General features: G+C 43.0%; 1 protein-coding gene across 8 annotated transcripts in view; it reads left to right on the top strand.

The window, feature by feature from the left end:
- The window catches only part of PHACTR1 (phosphatase and actin regulator 1), a 303608-nt gene that overhangs the window by 225026 nt on the left and 55928 nt on the right, over positions 1–22654 (top strand). For 7 of the 8 annotated variants that reach the window (XM_033071811.2, XM_033071816.2, XM_042779772.1 and 4 more), the window contains 4 exons: positions 2211–2291; positions 9190–9369; positions 10378–10584; positions 20884–21217. In XM_033071811.2, the coding sequence (XP_032927702.1) occupies positions 2211–2291; positions 9190–9369; positions 10378–10584; positions 20884–21217 (802 nt within the window). The remainder of the gene's footprint in view (positions 1–2210; positions 2292–9189; positions 9370–10377; positions 10585–20883; positions 21218–22654) is intronic. The other variant, XM_033071845.2, reaches the window with a different exon arrangement.

The raw sequence follows: 22654 nt of genomic DNA, 5'->3' as shown, positions 1-22654 counted from the left end.
TGCACTTTACATTTCTTCTAAATGTCCTGATAGTCCTTTTTAGCACCTGATTCCCCAAAAACCTTAACTCCAGTCTGCAAAATTACTGTGGTTATTACGAGTACTATGATAATATGGGGGCCCTCCTAACCATGAAGTCGGTCGTAATGCTCTTGACTGGGCAACTCTTGACTGGGCAGGAGGGTGAGACAGGGCACCCAGGTGGATGCCAATGAATTTAAGTGCAACCTGTGGATCTGTTACTTAGCTATCTGTGGTCAAGTACAGAAATAGAATTTGCCTGTGTCTTTGTTCTGTGGGCAGTGCTGCTGTCTATATGCAGAAACTGCTGTTTTGCTGCTGGTTCACCCAGCTTGGTGTCCCATTGAAGAGCAAATTCAGTTTGCTGCTTATTCTAACAGGAAATTACACTTTTTGAGACCTATTAGAAAAGGTGCTGGGTGCCACCAAATTGCTCTTTAAACTCAGGCAGAGTTTTAACAATTTTTTTGGGTGGGAGAAGGCTCAGGAATTAGCTGCAGCTTGTTCTGGCTTTTCCTGGCAGGTCTGAGAGCAGCTATTCTTAAGGAGGAAGAGGAAAAAGCTTTAAATGCTGTACCAGCACAAGCTCTTTCAGCACAGAGAAAAGGGAGCTTGGGGAACAGTCTGCAGTGTGACTCCAGAGTTTTATTGTTGGGCCTTTCTTTTCAAAAGTGTATTAGAAACTTAGAAATCAGTGTTTCATTGCAAGTCAGTTGAGCGCTTCTTCCAACAGGTTTAAGGCACTCTGGAAAATGCTGTGGCTGTTACGCTAACAACCTCCAAAATCAGACTTCACCATGTGGCTGGTTAATGGGTATGGGGTCTTGTGCTTCAGCAAAGGGACCTGCCTTTAATTCTGATCCATGTTGAAGTTTAGAGAGTGTGTCTCTCCCTGGAGAGAGTAAGGTTTTTAATCAGCTTCTGACTGCACACGTTGGTCATCTTTGTCCCAAAGAATACATGTTCGAAACTGATTGTAAAAACAGGGAAACCTGTATTTATCCTATGGAGAAGAGTGAAGCAGAGCTGGCCTTGTTCATACTGAGCCCTAAGTATCTGGCAGCAAATAAGTTGCAATGAGCACAGTGTGCCATATAAGCATATCATCAGATATATGTGTCCCTGTGGGAACAGTTAACACACAGCGGTACCAAGAGAGGCTACACCCTCCATTTTCAGGGGAGGAGAGAGGGTTTCCAAGCCTCTTTTGCTTTAAATCTGCCTTGGGCAGGCTGAGGATGCTAAGTCCCAGTTCATTTGTGTGTGTGTGCATCAGTGCTGGGTCTGATAGAGGAGCATATGGCAGGAGCCATGTGCCCTTGACTGTGCCTCTTTTTTGGCAGGCACAGGCTTGTTTCTCACAGAGCAAATTCAGTCACAGCCACTCCTTCCCATCACTCCTTGAGCCCCTGGCTCCCTGGTTTTCAGCTCTTTGCCTGCGTGCGTGTCCTTTGCGGCGTTTTGGTTAATTGGACGTTGTTTTAATTACTACTGCACTAAAGAAACATGTATTTTCTGTCTGTCGTTTTGCTGCTTCAGTGATCATGGTCTCCAAAGCAGCCAATACAGAACTTGAGCTGTTCAGATCTGGTGTAAATTGCAGTGGCTCTCTTGGAGTTTCCCTCCTTTACATCTCTTTAGGGGAAAACACCCTCCAAGGAAGAGAAGGCTCTATTACATAGATCATTTTTTGCCCTGTCCCAAACACCTTGATCTGCCCTCACTGGAACAAGTGACAAAGAAGCCTTGGTTTTCATTCTCTTCCACAACCTGGACACAGTCTGTGGCCATATTCTGTGGCCCCATCTTTCCTTGGTTTGAGACTTTGTGTTGCCTTCTTTCTTACCTTTCCCTCTCCAGCTTCTGCACTAATTTCCTTTTTCTCCTTTTGGTGTCTCTAATTCTCCACAGAAATCAGAAATGTTTGGCTTATGTGTCAAAATCAAGCAATGGATGTGCAGACATGCCCTCAAATCAGTCAGTCTGTTGCCATTTCTGTCAATAACAGCCACACTACCGTAGCAGAGATTCTCTGGACTACCAGTAGCCTTTATTTCCAGATACTAAACTGCCACTGCCTTGAAGAGGAGAAAGAGCATTTTTAAAATGCCTTTAAAAGGCATAGAGCCTTTTAAAACAATTATTTCCCTTCTTTTCTATCTATATTGACCCTTATCCTTTGCTTACAGCTTTGGAAAGAAAAATGTCAATGAGACAAAGCAGAGAGGAGCTTATAAAACGAGGAGTGCTGAAAGAAATTTTTGATAAAGGTAAGTCTTCTTTTTTTCACAACAGTAAATTGACATCTCATATATTTTTATGGCCAGATATTACATAATTGTAACACTAGGAACCAGGAATAGAGAGTTCTGAATTGCAAGACTGTGCAAAATAAAGTCTCCAAACACTTCTCTTGGCTGTGGTCTGTTCCTCCCTGTTGGACACATGTGACAGTTACTTAGCAAATAAAAATGAAACCTAATCAGAAATGTAAAGCAATAGAAAGAAAAATTACAAAATAGGCTGTAGTCACTGACTGCAAAAGATCAAAGCATCCAGACTGTGGAGAAATGTAGTGGGTTTGTGCCTCTGTGTGTTGCCATTGTCTAGTTGAGTCACTTTGGAATTAACTGTTGTGGAAAAGGGAAACATTTAAACATTTTGAATCCTGATGAGCACACAACAACATACTTTCCCTTGAAAGAGCTCAAAAGAGATAATAATTCCTTGTTCAGGATAATTAATTTGTTGAGTTTGTAATGTCTTGTTTATGCAAAATGCCATTGTTTTACAAACATCATTGTTTTACACTGGTAACACAATACATAGTTGACATCTGTTACATATATGTCAGTCTTTGAGTGCATCTTTTATTTGTTTTGTTGCTTTTCTTGTCAATAACTAAGGCAATAAATTCAACAAATTATATAAAGAGATAATAAAGTTACTGCTTAATCACAATAGAACTTATGCATATTCTTTAAAGTTTCATTAATTTGAAGTCTAAAAGTTTTTTACAATAGTGGTACAAAATCTGGTAGAAATTAATAGAAGTTAACTATTTGATCAATTCAGGAGCACTTAAATCTGCTACCTACTTTTTACTCTAGCTTATTAGGAATTTAATTTTACTCACCCAGGCTGCTCATTTTTTTCAAGTTAAAAACAAGCAACAGCAACAATGTGCATATCATTAAATTTTACAGTTTCTTCCAGTTTTGTGTTGTAGTGTGCTCTCACTATTACCTGCTGGCTTAGAAATCATCCTAGATGCAACTTCAGACTTAAAATCAACTCCAGTCAATAGGTTTGCCCTTCTCACTGCTTTGTGGTGTTGTGTTTTGTAATGTGACTTCGATCGAACCTGCAGCAGTGAGGCATGGTCCAGGCTGTCACACCAAGTGAGCAGTGCCTCAACCCTCTCAGAAGGCAACCTTCAGTCACACCTCTGTCCCAGCTGTCACCTCCTTCATCCCTGTCTCACATCCCACATGTAACTACCCTCTGAACCATCCCTACATAAACCTAAAGGCCTCCCTGGGAAAAATCTATTCTGTGAAGTGTGACTCCGCCTTCCATGTTGAAACCTGGGGAGATTCCCCTTGCTTTGCTACCAAAGCACTGCAGTTTTTTCTATTGATCAAATAATGATGCAGTTTGTAAACTTCTGTGTCATCTTGTGAAGCAGATTCTAAGTTGTCTGGATGTATTTGTATTTCCTTCTTATAATAATTTTTCACCTTTATAAAGCTGTTACGAAAGGAAAGAGAGCAGAGAAGAAAGTGGTAATACACAAGAATAGCAACAGTACTCAAACAGCTATGATGATACAAGGATATGAACAAGGCAAGATGTGGAGAGCAAAAGCATTATTTCCTTCAGTGGTGTAATAATCTGAGAGTAATTCTAGTAAGGGATATATTTCATTGAGAACATTAAGTGGAAGTAACATTTTCTTTGTAATTCCTGTTAGGTAACCTCTAATCCTTCAAGAAAACAACAGATTTTTAACATTTCTTAGCAGAACATTTTGTTTGATTGTGGTAGCACCTTCCATGCCAAGAGGCATCTTGTAGACAGTAGGTGTTAATCTTTGTCTCCCTCTCCTAATTGGTGGGCAAAGAAGACCTGTGAGTAATTTTGGCTTTTTCTTTCTTTAAAAAGCTATACCAATCAAAGAAAGCAGTGCAGGCAGGCTGACACAAGAACATGAATTTTTGCCTTGTGCTGGTTTTGGTTTTGTCATATCTTCTATGTTGAAGAAAAGCATAATTAGCTGTTTTGTTCACCTGCTGTTTAAAGTGATGCTCTGACCTGTTTGCTTCAGGATTTGCTGGCTTTTCAGAGGACTTTGTGTCACCCACCAGGTGAAAATGTACAGTAAGTCACAGTACTCACATGTAGGAGAACCACTGTAGTCCGGCTGCTATATTTGGAAAACAAGAAATGCTGTTATTATTTCAGTGAACCCCATACTTAAATTAGTCATGTGAAGCTGCCCTGACTGTACTGCAGAGAACTCTTTCCTTGTTGAGGGCCAAACTCATGACAGAATCAGTTTCTGTTTCTTCCATTTCCAGGGCTCTATGACTTGAAAATGTAGCCAAAGGTTATAATTTTTTCAAATACTCTGTACTTTTGGAAAATAGTAAGTTGAAGAAGTATCTGATGAAGCTCCTGCTGTCCTAATAGTTTGTGGGCAGATAGTGCTGAGAGGCTAAAAATACCTATTCCACCTGCATCACGGAACACACCTCAACATTTAGAAGAACTCATATTTTTGCTATGCCATTGCTCCTACACATAGGTACAGATCTTGGTTTTCATGTGAAGGTGTAGCCATCCCAAAAACATCTATCATTAGAATTGCTCACTGTTTCATGCTACTGGTCAAAGAACTAAATCTACTTGTACTGTTTTGATACCTCTTCTTCTTTCTGAATGTAGATGAGATTGCCTATAGTGAGAAATTCCTGAATATGAGTGTGTACCAATTACTTACTCCAAAGGCAATGGTACAATGTTTTTTCAAGAAAACATGGTCTTCATCTTTTATATTCTTGTATTTTAATGTGCTCTATCTAATTAAAATGATGGATTTAGACTTAAATTTCAGGTGACCTAAGTCCTGACAGGAATTGGACATGTTGCACTTATGCACTAAAGCAGATTTTTGTGACAGTATGTGAGGACAAACTTGAAGAAGTTGCCTTGGTAATGCAGCAAGGAGCAAGGCATGGCAGCCACTGGAGAGCCATTTGTGCTGCAGTGAAATGGAAGTTTTGCACTCCTCCAGAAGCAACCTGTCTCAAACTCCATGGGATTCCCACAAAATCAGGGCTCTGCTTAGGGACTGAAGTCGTGGAGCATCCCAGCTACTGTGCTAAGGTAGCCACCAAGGCTAGGAAACAGTTCCAGGGGCAAGTCTTGCAAGAGCACTCAATTGTCCATTCCCCACCTTTGGGGTTATGGCAGAGAATGGCAATGAATTTTACTCTGCCCTTCGTAGTCTTTGCCATTAAGAATTTCTTGCTTGGAGCAGACAAGTACTGAAGAAGACAACCCAATCCAAAAATTAACCCAGGATTTCAATTTGTCCATTTTGACTTCCATAGCCTTCATGTGCTCTCTTGATGCAGAAGTCAAGCTACTCCCTCATGGAGTTTCATGCTCAGCTGATGTTATTAAAGCTCATGGACTTACGGGAAGTCGTTCTCCACAAAGTAGCACCAGACTCTGTGAAAACAGCAAAGGAATTAGCAAGTCTGAGAACAAAAGATTACATATGTTATCACTGTGCAAAATTAATTTTAAACTCATAGCCAGTTCCTGAAAACAGATCAGTTCATCCATGTATATGTAATAATTGCATTACCAAGATTCTTTTCATTTGTATGTCAGCCAGCTGGAATAGCTTTAATACTTTGAAAATAATAAGCAATTTTCCTGTTATATCTGGTTGTCAAGCATATCTCTGATGCAGGATTAATTCACACTAAGATACTCTTTCCTCTACAAATTATTTTTCCGCATCTTTGATCTGTTTGCTGTACTTGAGCAACTCCCTGTGTAGTTCTTCTTCGAGCAATACCTGATTTGGGATGTGTATTTCAGTCACGATTCTGTGCCATGTCTGATGATTTCATTCAAATCCATGGACAAACTTTAGACTCTAAATCAAGAATAAAGATATTCAGATATAAGATTTAAAAAGGTTACGCTGTCAGCACAGAAAGCTGCCATGCTTAGTATTATGACAAAAGGTAAAAGCCAAAATTTTATTTTACATTTTACTTTTTTTGCCATCGTAGGTCTTCATGGGTCATTCAAATCCTGTTTTTTTAAATCATGCTAATATAACTTGAGAAGCACATAGTACACTTAAGACAGTAGTATTTCAAGATGCTCAACATATTACAATAGACATCGCACTTCATGAAAAATGTGTAGTCATCCCTCCAACAAGCAAATGTTATTTGGTTTGTCATGCATACTTTTCTCATAGTTGCAGTCAAATATAGTCAGAATTATTGCACTGAATTAATAAATATGTTGCTGGACACAGTCACTGCCTTTCCTTCAAGAAGCAGATGCTCTACATAAAGAGTTATGCTATTTCATGAAACCAGGTAGCTGAGAGAACATCAGTCCTTATTCCAAACATGTGTAAATTTGTGTGTCTTTATGAAAGGGACACAGATCCAGCACAGAATACATAGCATTTCTACCCAAACAGCTAAGTCAAAAAATATTCAGCTTAAATACTGTTTGAATTGTTCTTTTGATTTTTACTGCCTGGGGAAGCAAACAGCTTTGTGTAGAATGGCCACAGCAGTTAGAAAGGAAGCTGTGCTGCAGACACTTGGCTGAAGCCTTTATCTTTAATGCATGTTGCCACCTTTTAGCCAGCTCAGTTGATCTCTCAAAGCCATGGGTCAGTTTTCAATCTAGTATAATGTGACTGCATTACCATAATAGCTCTCTGGGTCTCCAAAAAGCCTCCAACAAAACCAAGAAAGTCAAGACCTTGGTATTTATAATTCCAAAATAAACAGGAGACCATCTTCACTCATGGTAGAGAAGCTTTAAATGGCAGAAACATAATTCTGAATAGTTATCAGGTAATGTATTTTCAGACTTGTTAATTGCTGTATACTAGCACCAGTATTTCAGTATTGTTTTCTAAAGTGGTTTGTACATCTTAGCCTATGAGGGGAACTCATTTGATTGATGTACATCTCCACTCAGTACATTGAGCAGTAATATTGCTAATCAGAGGTGACCAAAAATCTAAAACCATATTCTAAAGTCTTGAGTTTCATTTTTTAAAGTAATTTAAATGCATAGTAAAACCAAGTTCTGCATATTTGCCTGCTGGTTTTTAGTTTCACAGGTCACATTTCAGTTATATTTTCAGGCTTCCATTTGTAACCATAGGGGCTGAACACTTTGCTTTATAAAACTCTAATTGTGATGTCCATGTAGTCATTGCCTCCACGTACCAGAGTGCTGTGCTTAACAAGTTTGGAGATAAAAATCATGTAGGTTGACACTGTAGAGAATAATCTGAATCCTTTCTTCTGCTCTTTATTATTTCTAATGTGAAGTGGTGTTTGATAGGAAAGAAAATGCCAGCTGCTGTCACAGAAATTTTGCTCAGATAGAGGAGATATTATTAGAAACTATAAAAACAGGCTTTCTAGATGGAATCTGATATATCCCCGTATCAAGACCTTACATCAGACAACTATAAAAATTATTCTCTTCCTTACATAAAATGTGGTTATTTGTATGTAAAATAGGGACGTACCCCTGTGATTTTGCTTGTGTCCCTTATTGCATAAAAGTTGGTGTAGTGAAAGATAATAATTCTTTTTATTAATATTAGAATATTATATGCAGCATGTGTTCATATTTTTTAGTTCCAGGCTACTATCATTCCTGACTTCCCAGATTCAACAGAGAGGGAAAACAGATTTTTTTTTTTTTTTTTTTTGCATTGGATGGAACTACATGTCCACGTGGGTTAAGGATGGTCAGGAATCAACCAACTTAGATGACGGTTCATAATGACCGTTCCAGGGTAGAGCAGAACATCAATACAGATATTTGACATAAATTACAGTAATTTCACGAATACAAGCCGCACCAATTTGACTAAGATTTTGCTCCTAAACTGGAAATACGGCCAATATTCAGGAGCGGCTAATATGTGAATAATTTTCTGACATTTACAACCTCAGAAGTGCCAGGCAGAGTGCAGAGCCGAGCTGCTGCAAAGTCGGCATTTTGCGATTGTTACAAATTGCTACTTTGTTGCACCACGGGTGGAGCCTGGCTGCCTGCAGGCAGCACGGGGGGCGGGGAGAGAGGTGGAAGAGCTCTTTCCTTCCCTCCTCTGCCGCAGCCCGGGGGAGAGACGGGGGGGCCCCGCGCCGCCATTGCCGCGGCCCGGGGAGGAGAGGGGGGACCCGGGCCACCACTGCCGCGGCTTGGGGAGGCGGCGGGGGGCTCTGTCCCTGCCTGCCACCACAGGGCAGCGCCGGGCCGTGGTGACCGAGCCCAGTGGCAGTGGCGGCTGGCCTCCAGTGGCCCCGCTGAGCGGCAGCGCCGGGCTGGGCTACCTGACCCCGTCAGCAGCCCCGAGCGGGCCGAGCCTGCACAGCCTTAGCTGAGCCAGTAAACCCCGCCCTGCCGCGGTTCTGTTACTATTTGGCAACTTTGTTGCACGCAGGTCCTCGCTGCGAACGACAGAGCAGCTTATATTCAGGTGCGGCTTATTTATGGACAAAAAACGAAATATTTGCCAACACCCAGAGATGCGGCTTATACTCAGTGCGGCTTGTATTCGTGAATTTACTGTATATGTTACCCCAAAGGTGCTACCACCATCACTGATAGGCTCAGCCTTGGCCAGCAATGGGTCTAACTTGGAACTGGTTCCATCAGACATGGGGGAAACTTCTGTCAGCTTCCCACAAAAGTTACCTCTGTAGCCCCTCTGCTATCAAAACCTTTCTATGTAAACCCAGTGCATGTGTACATAGATCTCAGTCCAGGTTCCTCATTTGAAAACAATGTAATGGAGATAGATTTAATTTAAAATTCTGCCTACATCTTATTTATGTCTCTTTTTTTGTCATTCTTCTTTCCTCCAACTGTGAACAGATGGGGAACTTTCCATACCAAATGAAGAAGGAGCTTTGGAGAATGGGCAGCCTCTGGGCTCCGGGCTGAGCTCCAGCCAGGTGTCCCTGCCAGCCCTAGCAGAACTGGAGTCAGTCCCAGCATCTGTGGAACCCTGCTCATATGAGGTGCTCCCAACCACAGAGATCATGGATGGGACAGGTAACATCTCGTCTATGTTATGGTCTAGATACTGTAAGCTGTTTGAAACAAATTTTTGACTTCGAACATTTGGTGTTTTGCCCTGGGAAATCCTTGTCAAAATGAAGGTCTTCAGGTGTAGAAAGAGTTGACAGTGTAGAGATTGTCACTGAATGCTCCACGAGAAAATTTGACTGACATGATGTAGAAGTAGCCTCTCTTGGAGTAAGGCAAAACCCCTGCACTTTGCGAACATATAAAAGTAGGTTTCCATCTCTGTCTACATCTCAGGTGTGCCAATGAGCTCTAGAGCAGAGAGCTTACAGCATGTTTGAACCTGGGAGTACAACATTGTGTGCTCTACCTGCCACATGGTGCTGTGTGGTGTTCGCACCACACATCCATCAGTAACTAACAGAGTCAGCTGCCCTTCCCTGGGCGAGGCTGGCTGCTCTTCTTCCCCAGCCTGTGCAGAGAGACAGCAATGCTCTACGTCTAGGTTACCTCCTCTTTCTGCATCACATTGTGCTGCCGAGAGTTGTGGACAAAGGTGAAGTGAGGAAAAGTGAGCAGTAGAAGTTGTCATCCATGATCTTGCACAGCTATTCAGCCTTTTCGAAGGAGAGCAGGCCCCGTGAGGTGCATTTTGCTTTTAACAGGTACATTTACAAACCACCTGCTAACATATCTGGTCCTAAGCAAGCTGTGGTAACAGATCATCAGAGACGTGACATTATAATACTTGATTTGTATTCCAGATGTGGGAGTACATCCAGCCTGACATGGGGGAGCTGGCTTCTGTCAGAAGTAATGGGAAATCTGGCCATTGTGTGGATGTGTGTTACTCCTTCTCTTTTGCTTCCTTTCTTTCCTTCTTTCCTCCTTTCTACGTTATACGATGTTTGAGTGAAATCTATGAGTCATTCCTAATCTGCATTGCTGTGCTGCTTTTCTTGTCTGACTTCGGCTGTACCTGCTGCTGCTTTGCTCGTAACGTTGTTGCGTCTATGATGTGGTTGTGTCCTCCAGTGTCTGAAGAGAGCCCCACATCCAATGAATCCGGCGTCCTCCTGTCCCAAGATCCTACAGCTAAGCCAGTCCTGCTACTTCCCCCCAAAAAATCTGCTGCTTTCCCTGGAGACCATGAGGACACCCCAGTGAAACAGTTGTCCCTCCTCAAACAGCCCCCTGCCCTGCCTCCTAAACCTATTGCCAGGATTGCCAGCCACTTAACTGGTAAGTAGGTACTCCTGGACCCTCAGCCCCACCTCTTCCCTTCTAGGAAAAGCTGCCTTTGTAGCAAGGTTCTCAGTGTTCTTCCTCTTTCTGTAACGCTGTTTGCACTTGTTGTGTGTGCTGGTGATGTACGTGCTGTACCTAGGGCAGGGATCGTGAAATCTGCAGACTGCACCTTCATCAAGGTTGCTCCAGGGGCACTTCCCCTCTCAGCTGTAATTGCCTAAGAGTGCTGTGGCATTTCCTAACCCTCCTCACTCTCATTCATCAAGACTTACCATCACCACTGAAATTGCAGGATGTGCTTTGATGGGAAAGGAAGTATCAGAAAAATACTGGGATATCTTTAAATGCCCTTAATGAGGAAAGGCATGAGAGTTGAGGGGAGAGTTTTGATTTCTCCTTATGTCATTTTTTGCATGTCCCCTTAACTGCCATGTGGGCAGGTCCTCCTTCACACACCCTGTATCTTTCCATACATTTGTATTTTACTTGCCCCCTGATCCTTACACAGGTAATTCTGTCCTTTGAGTTCCTGCCATTTTGCCCCAGTGCTTACACTGTCTGCCAAACTGCTCCCCCTTTCCACCTCTGCTCTGACTACTCCCCTCCCACTGGTGAGTCCAGCTCCAATTCCCAATGACCAGAATTTTGATGTCCTGTGCTTTATGCTGCAGTTTAGCTCTCACTACATGGAAGGTAGCAACAGTAAACAACACAGACTCTGTTTTGTGTTCCATGTGTTTTCACAAGTGTCCAGGCTCTTTGGGATTCAAAGTCCTAGGTGGATGTGGAAGGAGGGTAGATACGTGTCCTGCTCCCAGTCTCTCATTTTGAGAGAAGCAAAGGTTGACTATATTTATGCAGACCAAAATAGATTCCCTAAACACTTGCCTGCACCTTTTGAGCAGTCTGCTCATAATTGCAGCTGCTGCACAGGAGGCAGCACCTCAAAATCCTGAGTTGAATATGAGGTGTGGTTCATCTTTGTCGTGGGGCAGCTACCAGTTTTCCCCCTGGGTTGATCTTGTGTTAATCCTGCCCTGATATTTTCAGAACTGATGTGAGAAATGCTCTGCCCACATTTATATATTGTAGATTTTTTTTCCAGGCAGTTAATACCCATTTTATTCAGGTCTAAGATCTATATCAGGAAAGAGCTCATTAGTAAAGAACATGTTCTGGTTTCTCTCATCTCTACGTAGTCTTTTCATGTTTCTGTTTGGATGACCACACTTTTTTGTCCTGTATAGTTTTGTACATTTTATGTGAAACCTCTTACTTTCTAACCTGCCAAGATCTGCACATAATGGTTAATATTTTGCCTTTTGCTACAAAGTGAATGGGCAGTCCTGCAGCCTGCAAGGCCAGGTAGCAGTATTCATGGCTTCACCTAAGGACAAAACCAGCTTCCTATGATCTCCCATTAAGTTCTGTCCCAATTATAAGAAGTTGTTAAAAAATGAGGCCAACATGGAAGAAATAAAAATATAGGAATAGCATAGGAAAAAAAACTCAGGTACTAAATGTCCTTGATTCATAAGCCATTCTTTTGTAAGAGACAGCAGAAGAATCAAAGAATGAGGACTTCTGGAGTAGTTTTGTTTTTTCTGCAGCTGCAAATTTTGTGTGCAGTAGAATCAGGCTCAAGTTATCAGCATAAATGACTTGCTTAATGGTGATGACTTTCCAATGAAAGTGAAACAGAACTGTGACTTCTTTTGCTTTGTGGTGGCCTTCAGTGATGTCTCATCTAGAACTATATAAAGTCTTGTATGTGTGTATAGATGGACTCTTGTACATGCATATACAGAACCTTCAGGGTAAAGGAACAGAGATTCAAATTTAGTCGTAGAGCCATAATTTAATTGACAGTATTCCTGCTGGAACTGAAACCCTCATTTATACATTCCTTATAAATAAAAGTATTCAGCTTGTTCTTAAGGGTCCATTTACTTTGGTGGTCCAAAGGATATATGTGTTGTTCAGTGCCTTGTGTTCTCCAGTGGTAATTATATTAGCCATGTACAATCTTTGGAAATGAGTAATCAATCCTAATGAAGCATCCTTCTCAGTGAGAAGCAGAATTAATGCTATTCTTTTTCTAATTACTCCAGAGACATTCTCAGCTTGTAAGTGAGAAAACAAGCAAAATCTGAATTCTGGCCTTCAAAGTGAAAACTTTCCAGTTCTTGCTGCATACAAACTTTTCTACTGAAGAGTTTTTGAAAAGGTTGACAGACAAATTAAGACATACCAGGCAGGGCTAGTGGAGAGTGACAGAGGTTTAATGGTCTGGTAGGTCTGTTCAAGCAACTGTGAGAGAAGATATGATCCTGTGAAGGGTTCAGGCACACATGTGAAAATGCAGAAGCAGCTCAACTTCTGTCTACATAATATATGTGTGTGTATATGTGTACGTAAGTGTATATATTTAATAGAAACATGTTTTATACAAACATATATTAAAAAATTACTACAGACATGATTAGAGGCAAAAAAAGGAAAATATTTTAAATAAAAACCTTGAGGGAAAAAAGTCGGACCACCTCTTTCTGTGAAAATATTACAAAGTTCTGCAAAAAGGTATGCAGACTGATTTGTAGGGCTTGACAAAGAACTTAGTACAGGTTTTAGAAATGGAAAAGAAACATTCCTTTCCTCGGAAAGCATTTTGAACCATCTCAAATATCTATCTGCCTGTGCCAAGACAAAGATTGGCCTTTCAATTGATAAGAAATGCACATAAAAGAACAAGCCTAAATAAACACATAAGAGCGCATTTAATTTTGTGGAGAATGAAAAGAAAGAAAAAAAAATTATTTTAAAGCTGGAAGGAACAGAGAATTGCCTCTAGCAAATATAAATCACACAACCTTGGCACGCTTCTTCTCAAGGCTGCAACTCTGTAGGGATGGGGCAGTACAGAAACAGTGCCAGAGCCAAGAGCAGACTGCAGGGCAGCCACTGGGAGTGGTGCCAACACCGCTGCAGAAGATGCCCCATACTTTTCCTCACGCCATGTCCTGTGGTCTTGAGGGTGCTACCTCCACAGAGAACATCCCTGTCACAGCACTGGGTGTGGAAATGCCCATGTAGCCCTAGAGGACAGGCAACTCGAGGAGAAAAACATGAGCCTTGACTGTTTCGATACCATTGCTTCACTGCTCTGCATGTCCTGTTGGCCAGTCACCTCCTGGTGAGCTTTCTTCTGGTTTCCAAACATGATTAGCATTTGACTGATTAGTTTTGGACAATGTTCACGTTGCCTAAACTACTTTCTACATTCTACTACAATATAGACTTTCTTTCATTGTTTTATTTCTCTGATACTCACATGCAGAACCCAGGCATTTAGGACACTTCTATCTTCCTTCACTGAAAATTTAGGAAGAGTTGAAACAATTGCCTGGGACCAAATTTAATTGGGGTGCTGATGTTCAAGTCCCCAACTTATAATAAAATCTTTAATGGCCAAGTGACAGGAAGACTAGGCATGTCTGATTTGATAGACCCCAGTGTTGTAAAGCTCCCTTTGATCTTGATTCATTAAGCTGTTAATTTTCACCAGTACAGATAATGTTTTCTGAAATTAATTAGATATTTTCCAACTGAATCACCAGTAACCCATAAAGCTCCTAGAACACCAGAGAACAAAATATGGGCCACTAAGATGGGATCTCAGGAGCAACTGAGTCTGTTTGAGCCAAAATTTAACCTAATATTAGAATAAGGTGTAGCTTTGGTTGTATCTGGTCACTTATCTATTCCATTTAAGCTTTTTGCATTTTTTTGCTTTCTTCATTCAAGATTTTTAAAAGACACATAGCACATTTTCAGTTCTGATATTGGGCTTTCTAGTTGTGTCTGTGTAGAGTCAGACCTAATTTATAATTAGAGATAAATATTTGACAGGATAGGAAATGTCAGAAGTCCTCAAAAGTTGCTTCTGACAATGCAGACAAGACAAGAATGAGGTTGGAGAACATAAATGCCTGGGGTCCTGCTGCCTTGCCACACAGCTGGTTATTAATGACAGCTTTATAAAAAGTTTTTGCAACTACTATTTGTTCAATAAATACTCTGCAGTATTTTAGAATGCAGTAGTCATGTATCAAGAGACTCCTCTGTAGATGAGCCCAGGATATAATCCAGAAGCTTCCTCCACTGTGATATTACCTCCAGCTGCCTGCTCTGGCAGGCTACATTCATAAAGAGAGCTTACATTCACGTGGAGACAATGGACAGTTCTCTTACTGCATGTCAAGAGAGAAGCAGCAGAGCAAAAGCAGTTTCTCCTTCACTGGGTTCTCATGGAAACTGGACCCTGGTGCAGTTTCTCCCTCTATAATTCCTCTTTGTGCTGCTTTCTGGAGAGGAGTACTTATCACATACAGGAATCAGGAAATCTTCTCATCTTTGAAACCCTCTTCAAGGTCCTGCACAGGAATTCATGCAGAGCTATACTTTTCAACATTTAGAACTAATCATGTCTTTCTTTTGTTCTCCAAATTCAACCTTAATCTTGGATGCATATGTGATACAGAAGAACAGCAAAGAATTTCTATCTTAAATCTTCCCCTGAGGACACAGCTGCAGATCTGGCTGTAGTCAGCAGGAGATGCATGGTAAATCTTTGAGAACAGTTTTTGACTTTTCTTTTTGAGTTTGCTCAAAAACACATTGAAACAAGAAAAGAGACTCTCACCATTTAGGCACAAGTGATTACAGGAGAGAAGACCTGAAAAAGCAAGAGCTACTTGTCCAAATGTTGCCAGCAAATACCAGGTACATCACCCCATGGAGCTCTCTCAACAGGCCACACTGGGTTTTGCACTGTTAGTTGGTTTTGGGGTTTTTTGCACATTATTTTACAGAATTAATTACTTGGAAGGAATTTAAAGAGTATCTCATTAGCTTTATGACAAGCTACATTACTTGTAGTTGCATATAGTACAGCAAAGGTCACAGTATAAGGTCATTCAGGTGAGAAAGAAGCTCAGCAGGTCTTTAATCCAACCTCCTGCTCAAAGCAAAGCCAAGTGTGGGATCAGACCATGTTGCTCAGGCCTTTGACCAGCTGGGTCTTGAAAACTTCAGAGGATGCCAGCTGTACAATTTGTCTGGATAAACCTGCTCCACTAACTGCCTCTTCTCATGGCATGGAGGATACTTTCCTTATAATCCAGTTCTGACACTCTTCTATTTTGCTTTTGCCCATTGCCCTTCCTTCTCCTGCCACGCACCACTAAAGAATACCATCTTACCAATTACCTGGCTTGTAGGTACTGGGAGGCTGCTCTTAAGTGTTCCCCCCACAAGCTGTCTTTGCTCCAAGCTGAACACACCTCAGTACCTCAGTTCAGCAGGTGCTCTGGCCCTCAGCCACTGCAGTGACCCTATGCTTGACTCATTCTGGTTTTTGGATATCTTTCCTGGTGGATACTAAGCTTGCACAGTAGTCTAGGTACAGTCTAAGGACTGGTGAATAGAAGGGGATCCTTCAATCAGTTAGAAGAATCCTCTAATCTGCTGACTATGTTTCTTCTTGTACCACCCAGGAGTCTGTTGTCCTTCCTTGCTGTCAGGGTACAATGCTGGCTTATGTTTGACAGGGAGTCAAGAAAGAGCATTTCTGCCGCTGGCAGTAAAGCAACCACAGCCAGTTTTGCCACAAGCCTAGGATCCCCAGCATTTCCTCTTTCTCCATGCAGTAGTTGAGCTGGGGCAGGATTTGAAGATTTTAATGAGCCTTTCTACGACCCTTGCTGCAGCAATCTTTGCTGCATCCAGAAGTTCCTAGCACCCCAACTGCAGCAGCTGTATCTTCAAAGTGTGCTGACTGATTCTCCAGCCATGTTCAGTGACTAAGAAGTATCAGACTTGGTGTACATGGTACACAGCTCCAATGTACCACTAACACTTCAGAAGACCCATACAGTAGCAAATCTGTGCAACAAATAAACCTGTATTGATCTCATGAAAATGCCAAAAGAAATACAGTAATTATAGATGTTAGCAAAAAGATCTGCATGGAAAGTGTAATGGATGGCCTGCTTGTCATATGTCTGATGTGTAGCAAATATTGTGGCATCCACAACTGTCTCTTAAGTAATTGATTGTCATCAAGAGTGGAGAGGTTGATGTCTTAACATCTTTTTCATCAATTCTAGCATACAAGTTATTACACAGTGCCGAGTGGTCACAACCCCACTGGGAACCAACATCTTGCAAAATTGCTCATTATTCTCTTGAGCATTAAAAACCTCATCCAGAAGAGATTAATCAGACTTGCACACCTGGCTTCACACAGCTTGCTTCATTTTGGTTACGAGTGCTTTGTGCAATGATTTAAGCCTCTGGTAGTGTTTTGCTGAGAAGACACTTATCATAGACTCCTGGTTCTTATCTCCCCTGTCCCCTTCTTACTCATCTATAGATGCCTGTGTCTGATGTATATTCCATGCTGGAGACAATAATTCTTACTACCCCTGGTTCATAAATCATGTACATTGTGAAATTAAAATAGAGGAAAGAACTGTAAAACTTGATTACCTCACTCTTACATGCAGGGAGAAGTTGTTCTATCCTTTACTGTAGATAATGGCAGCACAGTTCCCAATAGCATGTCCGGAGCCCATGGATTTGGGCAAGGCCCCACTGGTTCAGTACAGTCACTGATCAGACACTGATCAGACCCTGATCACACATAAAACTTGCAGTATCAAGGTCTCCATTACTGGTGCCAGTGAAGATACACAGTTACATTTCCCAGCAAAAGGATCGAACTCTTCTCTCATTGTAGTCATTCTCCTTTCAACCATTTTATTTAAACAAAGAATTCTCCTGAAGGTGAAAGGCAGCGAAGTAGACTTAATGCCCCTGATCCATTTCCAAGGGTCTGTTTTGGTATTAGGACCATATTCACACAAGCTCAAGAACTTGAGTATAACACAGTCAATCTGAATGAGGATATTAAAAATAATGGGCAAGATTTTTGGCAGGTGTCCAGTGGAGTCACCCAGCACTGGTACCACTAAAACATATCAATGTAAAGCATTTGTTTAAATTTAAGCAGAAACTAAAGGTCCATACCTTTGTTGTGCAGTCAAAACCAGGGTGTGTATGTCTGATTCATGATGGGATGAATATGTGGCTACTCAGGATAACTAAGCTAGACTTGTTCTCCTGTGAAATTCCAGAGCCGCAGTGCCTGTGCCACAACTCTACTGCATGAATACTTGCATGAGAATAGAAATTTTCGCTGTATTTAGAAGAAAGAAGGAAAGATTCCTGTTTGCTTTATACCTGAGCTATTTGACATGTCATGCTCACTTCCAGCATACAATGTTGCTCTGATCTTTAGGATCACAAAAGGCAGAAAGCCCAGATGATACTTCCAGTTATTCTTTTGTCAAAAGCAAGAGATGCCTGCAGTTGGGATCTCTTTGAATTCACCATTAAGGCTGGCTGCCACAGAGTGATGGGGCATCCAAGCACAGGCACTGTCAAATGAAGACTTTAATTGACATACTGTAGAAAAGGATCTTAAACCAACCTGTATTTGTCAAAATGGAAGTGCAGATCTCAGTGTAGTCTTTGTAATTCAGGACAAGCTCTAGAAATAAAACTGCCTGAAGCATAAATGCGTGAAAAAAAATACTTTTTTTACTACAAATCCCATAGGAGCTTTATTCTCAGGACTATATACAATTTGCTCTTTCCTCTTTCTGTTATTTACCTTTTATTGAAGAATGTGTTCTTTTATGCAGGATACACAGAGGAAATGTATGCAAATAACATGTTTGTAAGAAAAACAAAGTAACTTGAAGACCTTTGTATGCTTGAATAGAAAATCCTGAATGTGGGTTTGTTTGGTTTTTTTTCTTTTGCTACTTTGGCAAACCCATGAGTTAAATTTCAGCCTTGGTAGAGCAATCAGAATTTTCACCTGCAAGAGACAACATGTTAAGTGGATTTAATATTACATTGAAAGGCAAAAGGCTTGGATTCTACTCTCTGTAGCTCTTCAACTCTGCAATGTGGAAAGGCCACTTTTTCTCGTGTCCCTACATCATAGTGTAACCCTAGCCAGAGCCAAGCCCCACTCAGCCATTCACTCACTCCCCCACCAGTGGGATCAGGGAGAGAATCGGAAGGGTAAAAGTGAGAAAACAAGTGGGTTGAGATAAACACAGTTCAACAGGGAAAGCAAAAGCCATGCACATAAGCCAAGTGAAACAAGGGATTTGTTCACTGTTTCCCAGGGGCAGGCAGGTGCTCAGCCATCTCCAGGAGGGCAGGGCCCCATCACATGTAATGGTTGCTTCAGAACACAAACACCATCACTCCAAACATCGCTCCCCTTCCCTCCTTCTTCTCCCCAACTTTACATACTGAGTATGATGCCACACAGTCTGGAATATCCCTTGGGTCACTTGGGATCACCTGTCCTGGCTCTGTGTCCTCCCAGCTTCCCATGTATCCCAGGTTTCCTCAACAGTGTGGCAGTTCAAAAAGCAGAAAAGGCCTTGGCTCGGTGCAAGCCCTGCTCAGCAATAACAAAAATGTCTCCATATTATCAACTCAAGCTTTGTTCAGCACAAATCCAAAACAGCCCCATACCAGCCACTGTGAAGAAAATTAACTCTACCCCAGCCAAAACCATCACGTGGTATTTTATCTTTGCACTCCCTTGGACCCCTCTAAGTAGTTAGCCTGTAAACACTCTGGAGAGGAGGAAGGCTTACACTGTCAGTATGTTGTTCCTAGCATAGCAAAACCACTAATATGAAGTGGATGCTGTGGAAGATGTGACTACCACTAAAATAAGTCAGGAGACATACCTGAACTTGGTTCATGGTCTTTTTTTTCACCTTACAATCTGTAATCATTTTCAAGATGTGTTACTGCTTGCTAGTCCTAATATCAGTCTTTTGTACCCTAGCTATTAGATATGAATAGAAGAACAGGCAGTACTCAGAATAGGCTAGGAAGAAGGAAAGAATGAAGGGAGTTGGGGAAAGGATAGTTTAAACTAAAAAGAACCATCTGGTAAAGGACTACAGAAATCTGATAGCTATCAGAATAGTGATGACCTTTGGAGAACAGCATCTAACTACCAAGCTTCTTCAGGTCAAAAGAAGATTCAGGCCCTGCAATTCCCTTACCATGTTGTAGCAAGAGGAGTGGACAGAAGCAGAAAGAGACCAAAGGTCATGCAAGCCTCACCCACAGAGCTACATTGCAGAGACAAACATGTGCAGTATTCCAGGCTGGGAAGAGCCTGGCCTTCCTCCTAGAGACAAACTCAGAGTTGTTGCTCACAGTGTATATATTTTCTCTCTCTTTCACTCTTAGCCTGTGTTGTGACCATTTCCTTCATCCATCTTGGCTACTACTAGCCCTCATGTTACTTCTTTTCCCTTCTGAAAATATTTCACAGTGCAATTACAAAAATCTCCATTCTGCAATTGAGTTCTGGAAGAGATGTTTACTTGTGGACCTCTCACTGGTTTATCATTGAAGTCAGGGAAGTCTTTGCCTGGCTGATCAACTATGGGTTTCAATGAACATTTTAACTAGAGTTAAAAAGGTAAAATTCAGTGTTTGAGTCCTGAGAAAATGCCTGCCACTTCTGTAAAACAATACATTAGTCCTAACAATCTAGTGCCCTTTAACTTTTCTCCTCATGTACCCTCCATTTTTCCAAACCTGTCCTGTTTAGGATTCAAACCTTATTTCGTTTCTCTTCTGCCCTGTAATGTAATTTTTTACACCAGATGTTTTGCACATTACAAAGCTGTAAGAAGTGTGACTTGCAGTAATTGCACTGCAGTGGCTGAGATGGATCAGGAATCCCTGAGCTTTTGGTCTGGCAGTGATGGTGGTGAGTCATCCTGTAACTTCAGACACTGAATTGCTCTCATCCTAATTGCTCTCCCCCTGTTTTCCTGCCTGTTGAGTGGAAGAAGTTGCATCTACCTCACAGGGCTATTTTGGAGGATTAGGGCTTTAAAGTGTGCCACAAGCCTTGTTAAGTATTGCTTAATGTGTTTATTAAGAGGCATGCATAGCCCTGGGATGTTTTTTGTGGGACTCGGGAGTGCTGCAAAACAGCAGCGTTTTTTCTGGGGACCATGCTGAGCATACAGTAGGAGCTGTCTGTCACAACAGGGAAGGTGTGTGCACACTCCCATGTTGAGTAGCAACCTCAGTACCTGCTCACCCAGACAGATACTCTCATCTCTGTCTTACTGACATAAAAATTAACACCAGTGCTCTCTCTCTTTCTTTTAGATCCTGGCGCTCCTGTGAAACTGCCTTGTATGCCAGTTAAACTGTCACCTCCACTACCTCCAAAGAAAGTCATGATTTTTGGGCCCCCTTTGGGAGGGCCAGACCTCTCTCTCTCATCCTATGCCACGCAGAAGAGCTCCCAGCAGCCTTTGACCCAGCAGCATCACACTGTCCTGCCATCCCAGTTAGCAGCTCACCAGCACCAGCTCCAGTACGGCAGCCACAGCCAGCACCTTCCCTCTGGGTCCAGCACATTGCCCATTCACCCCTCGGGGTGCCGGATGATCGAGGAACTGAACAAAACGCTAGCCATGACCATGCACAGGCTAGAGAGGTAATGGATCAACCTTTAAAATTCCATACTGGTGTGCACTGTTTCCTGCTAACCTCAGCATCGATATCATCACTCGAGTTATATTCGTAGGATTTGAATGAGGTGTCGTCTAACAGCTTCAGGGCAGAGTCATTTCTGGAGAAACAGGGGTGGAGGAAGAGCCTTTCCAGGCTTGTTTGACAAGTTTGTGGCAGAAAGGAAATAAAGGCCAAATTTCCTGAATCCCATTGTCCTGTTCAAAGAAGTAGATAAAATACAGCCAATGGAGAAGATTTTAATAGGACATGCCTGGCTTGCAGTAAGTACTGCTGAGGCATAACTGCAGAGCTCCGGTTGTGTGGAGAATTGCTAAATGCAAGGAGAGGAAGATTCATAAAAGAGCAATTAGAATCCAATGTGCCATTCCAGCAGGGCATCTGATTAGTATTACCAATTAGCTTGAAACAATCTATGTGGACTTCTTACAAGTCACTTAGAAGAGTTTTAATATAGTATTTCAATTATTTAAATTAATTTAAATTAAATTATATGTTTGATCTTAAAATAAGTACAGTAGTTTCACGAATACAAGCCGCACGGATTATAAGCCGCACCCCCGGTGCCTCGACAATGTTGCTGTCTTTGTCAATAGATAAGCCGCACCCCGAATATTAGCCGCACTTTCGTTCGTCGCGACAATCCGTGTGCAGCTTTCACAAACTGGCCAATTAGTAACAGGATCGCGGCATAGCGGGCTTTACTGGCTCGGGGCGGGGCCAGGCAGGCTCGGCCCGCTCATGGTTGCCGACGGGGCCGGGTGGCCCAGCTCAGCGCCACGGCTCGGCGGGGCTGGCCGGGTGGTGCTGCCGCCGCCGCCGGGCTCGCTGGCCCCCCTCTCCCGTCAGCACCGCCCCGCTGCCGCGTTCGCTCGCCCGGCTGGCAGGGCTGCCGCCGCCGGGCTCGCCGTCCGACCCGCTGCCGCTTTCGCTCGCCCCGCGCCGCGCCTCGCGAGCACCGCGCCGCGCCCGCCCCGCGGCGCTTTCGCGGCTCGCGGTTCGCGGCTCGCGGCTCGCGGCTCGCGGCGGCGCTTTCGCGGCTCGCGGTTCGCGGCGAGCGGCGGCGCTTTCGCGGTTCGCGGTTCGCGGCGGCGCTTTCGCGGCTCGCGGTTCGCGGCGAGCGGCGGCGCTTTCGCGGCGAGCGGCGAGCGGCGAGCGGCGGCGCTTTCGCGGCGAGCGGCGAGCGGCGGCGCTTTCGCGAGCGCCGCTTTCGCTCGCCCCGCCGGCAGGGCTACCGCCGCCGCCACCAGGCTCGCCGGCCGCCCCCTCCCGTCTGCACCGCCGCCGCGTTTCCTCGCCCTGGCCGGCACTGCAGGCCCCCGCACCGCCGGGCTCCCCCACGCTGCTGGCCCCGATTCTGCTGGGCTTCCCCCGCTGCCAGGCAGCCCCACCCGCCGGCCTT

Source organism: Catharus ustulatus, chromosome 1, assembly GCF_009819885.2.
Source record: "Catharus ustulatus isolate bCatUst1 chromosome 1, bCatUst1.pri.v2, whole genome shotgun sequence".
In the NCBI taxonomy this organism is placed as follows: Eukaryota; Metazoa; Chordata; class Aves; order Passeriformes; family Turdidae; genus Catharus; species Catharus ustulatus.
Note: the sequence above shows the minus strand (reverse complement) of the source record. Positions and strands in the feature narration are given on the sequence as shown.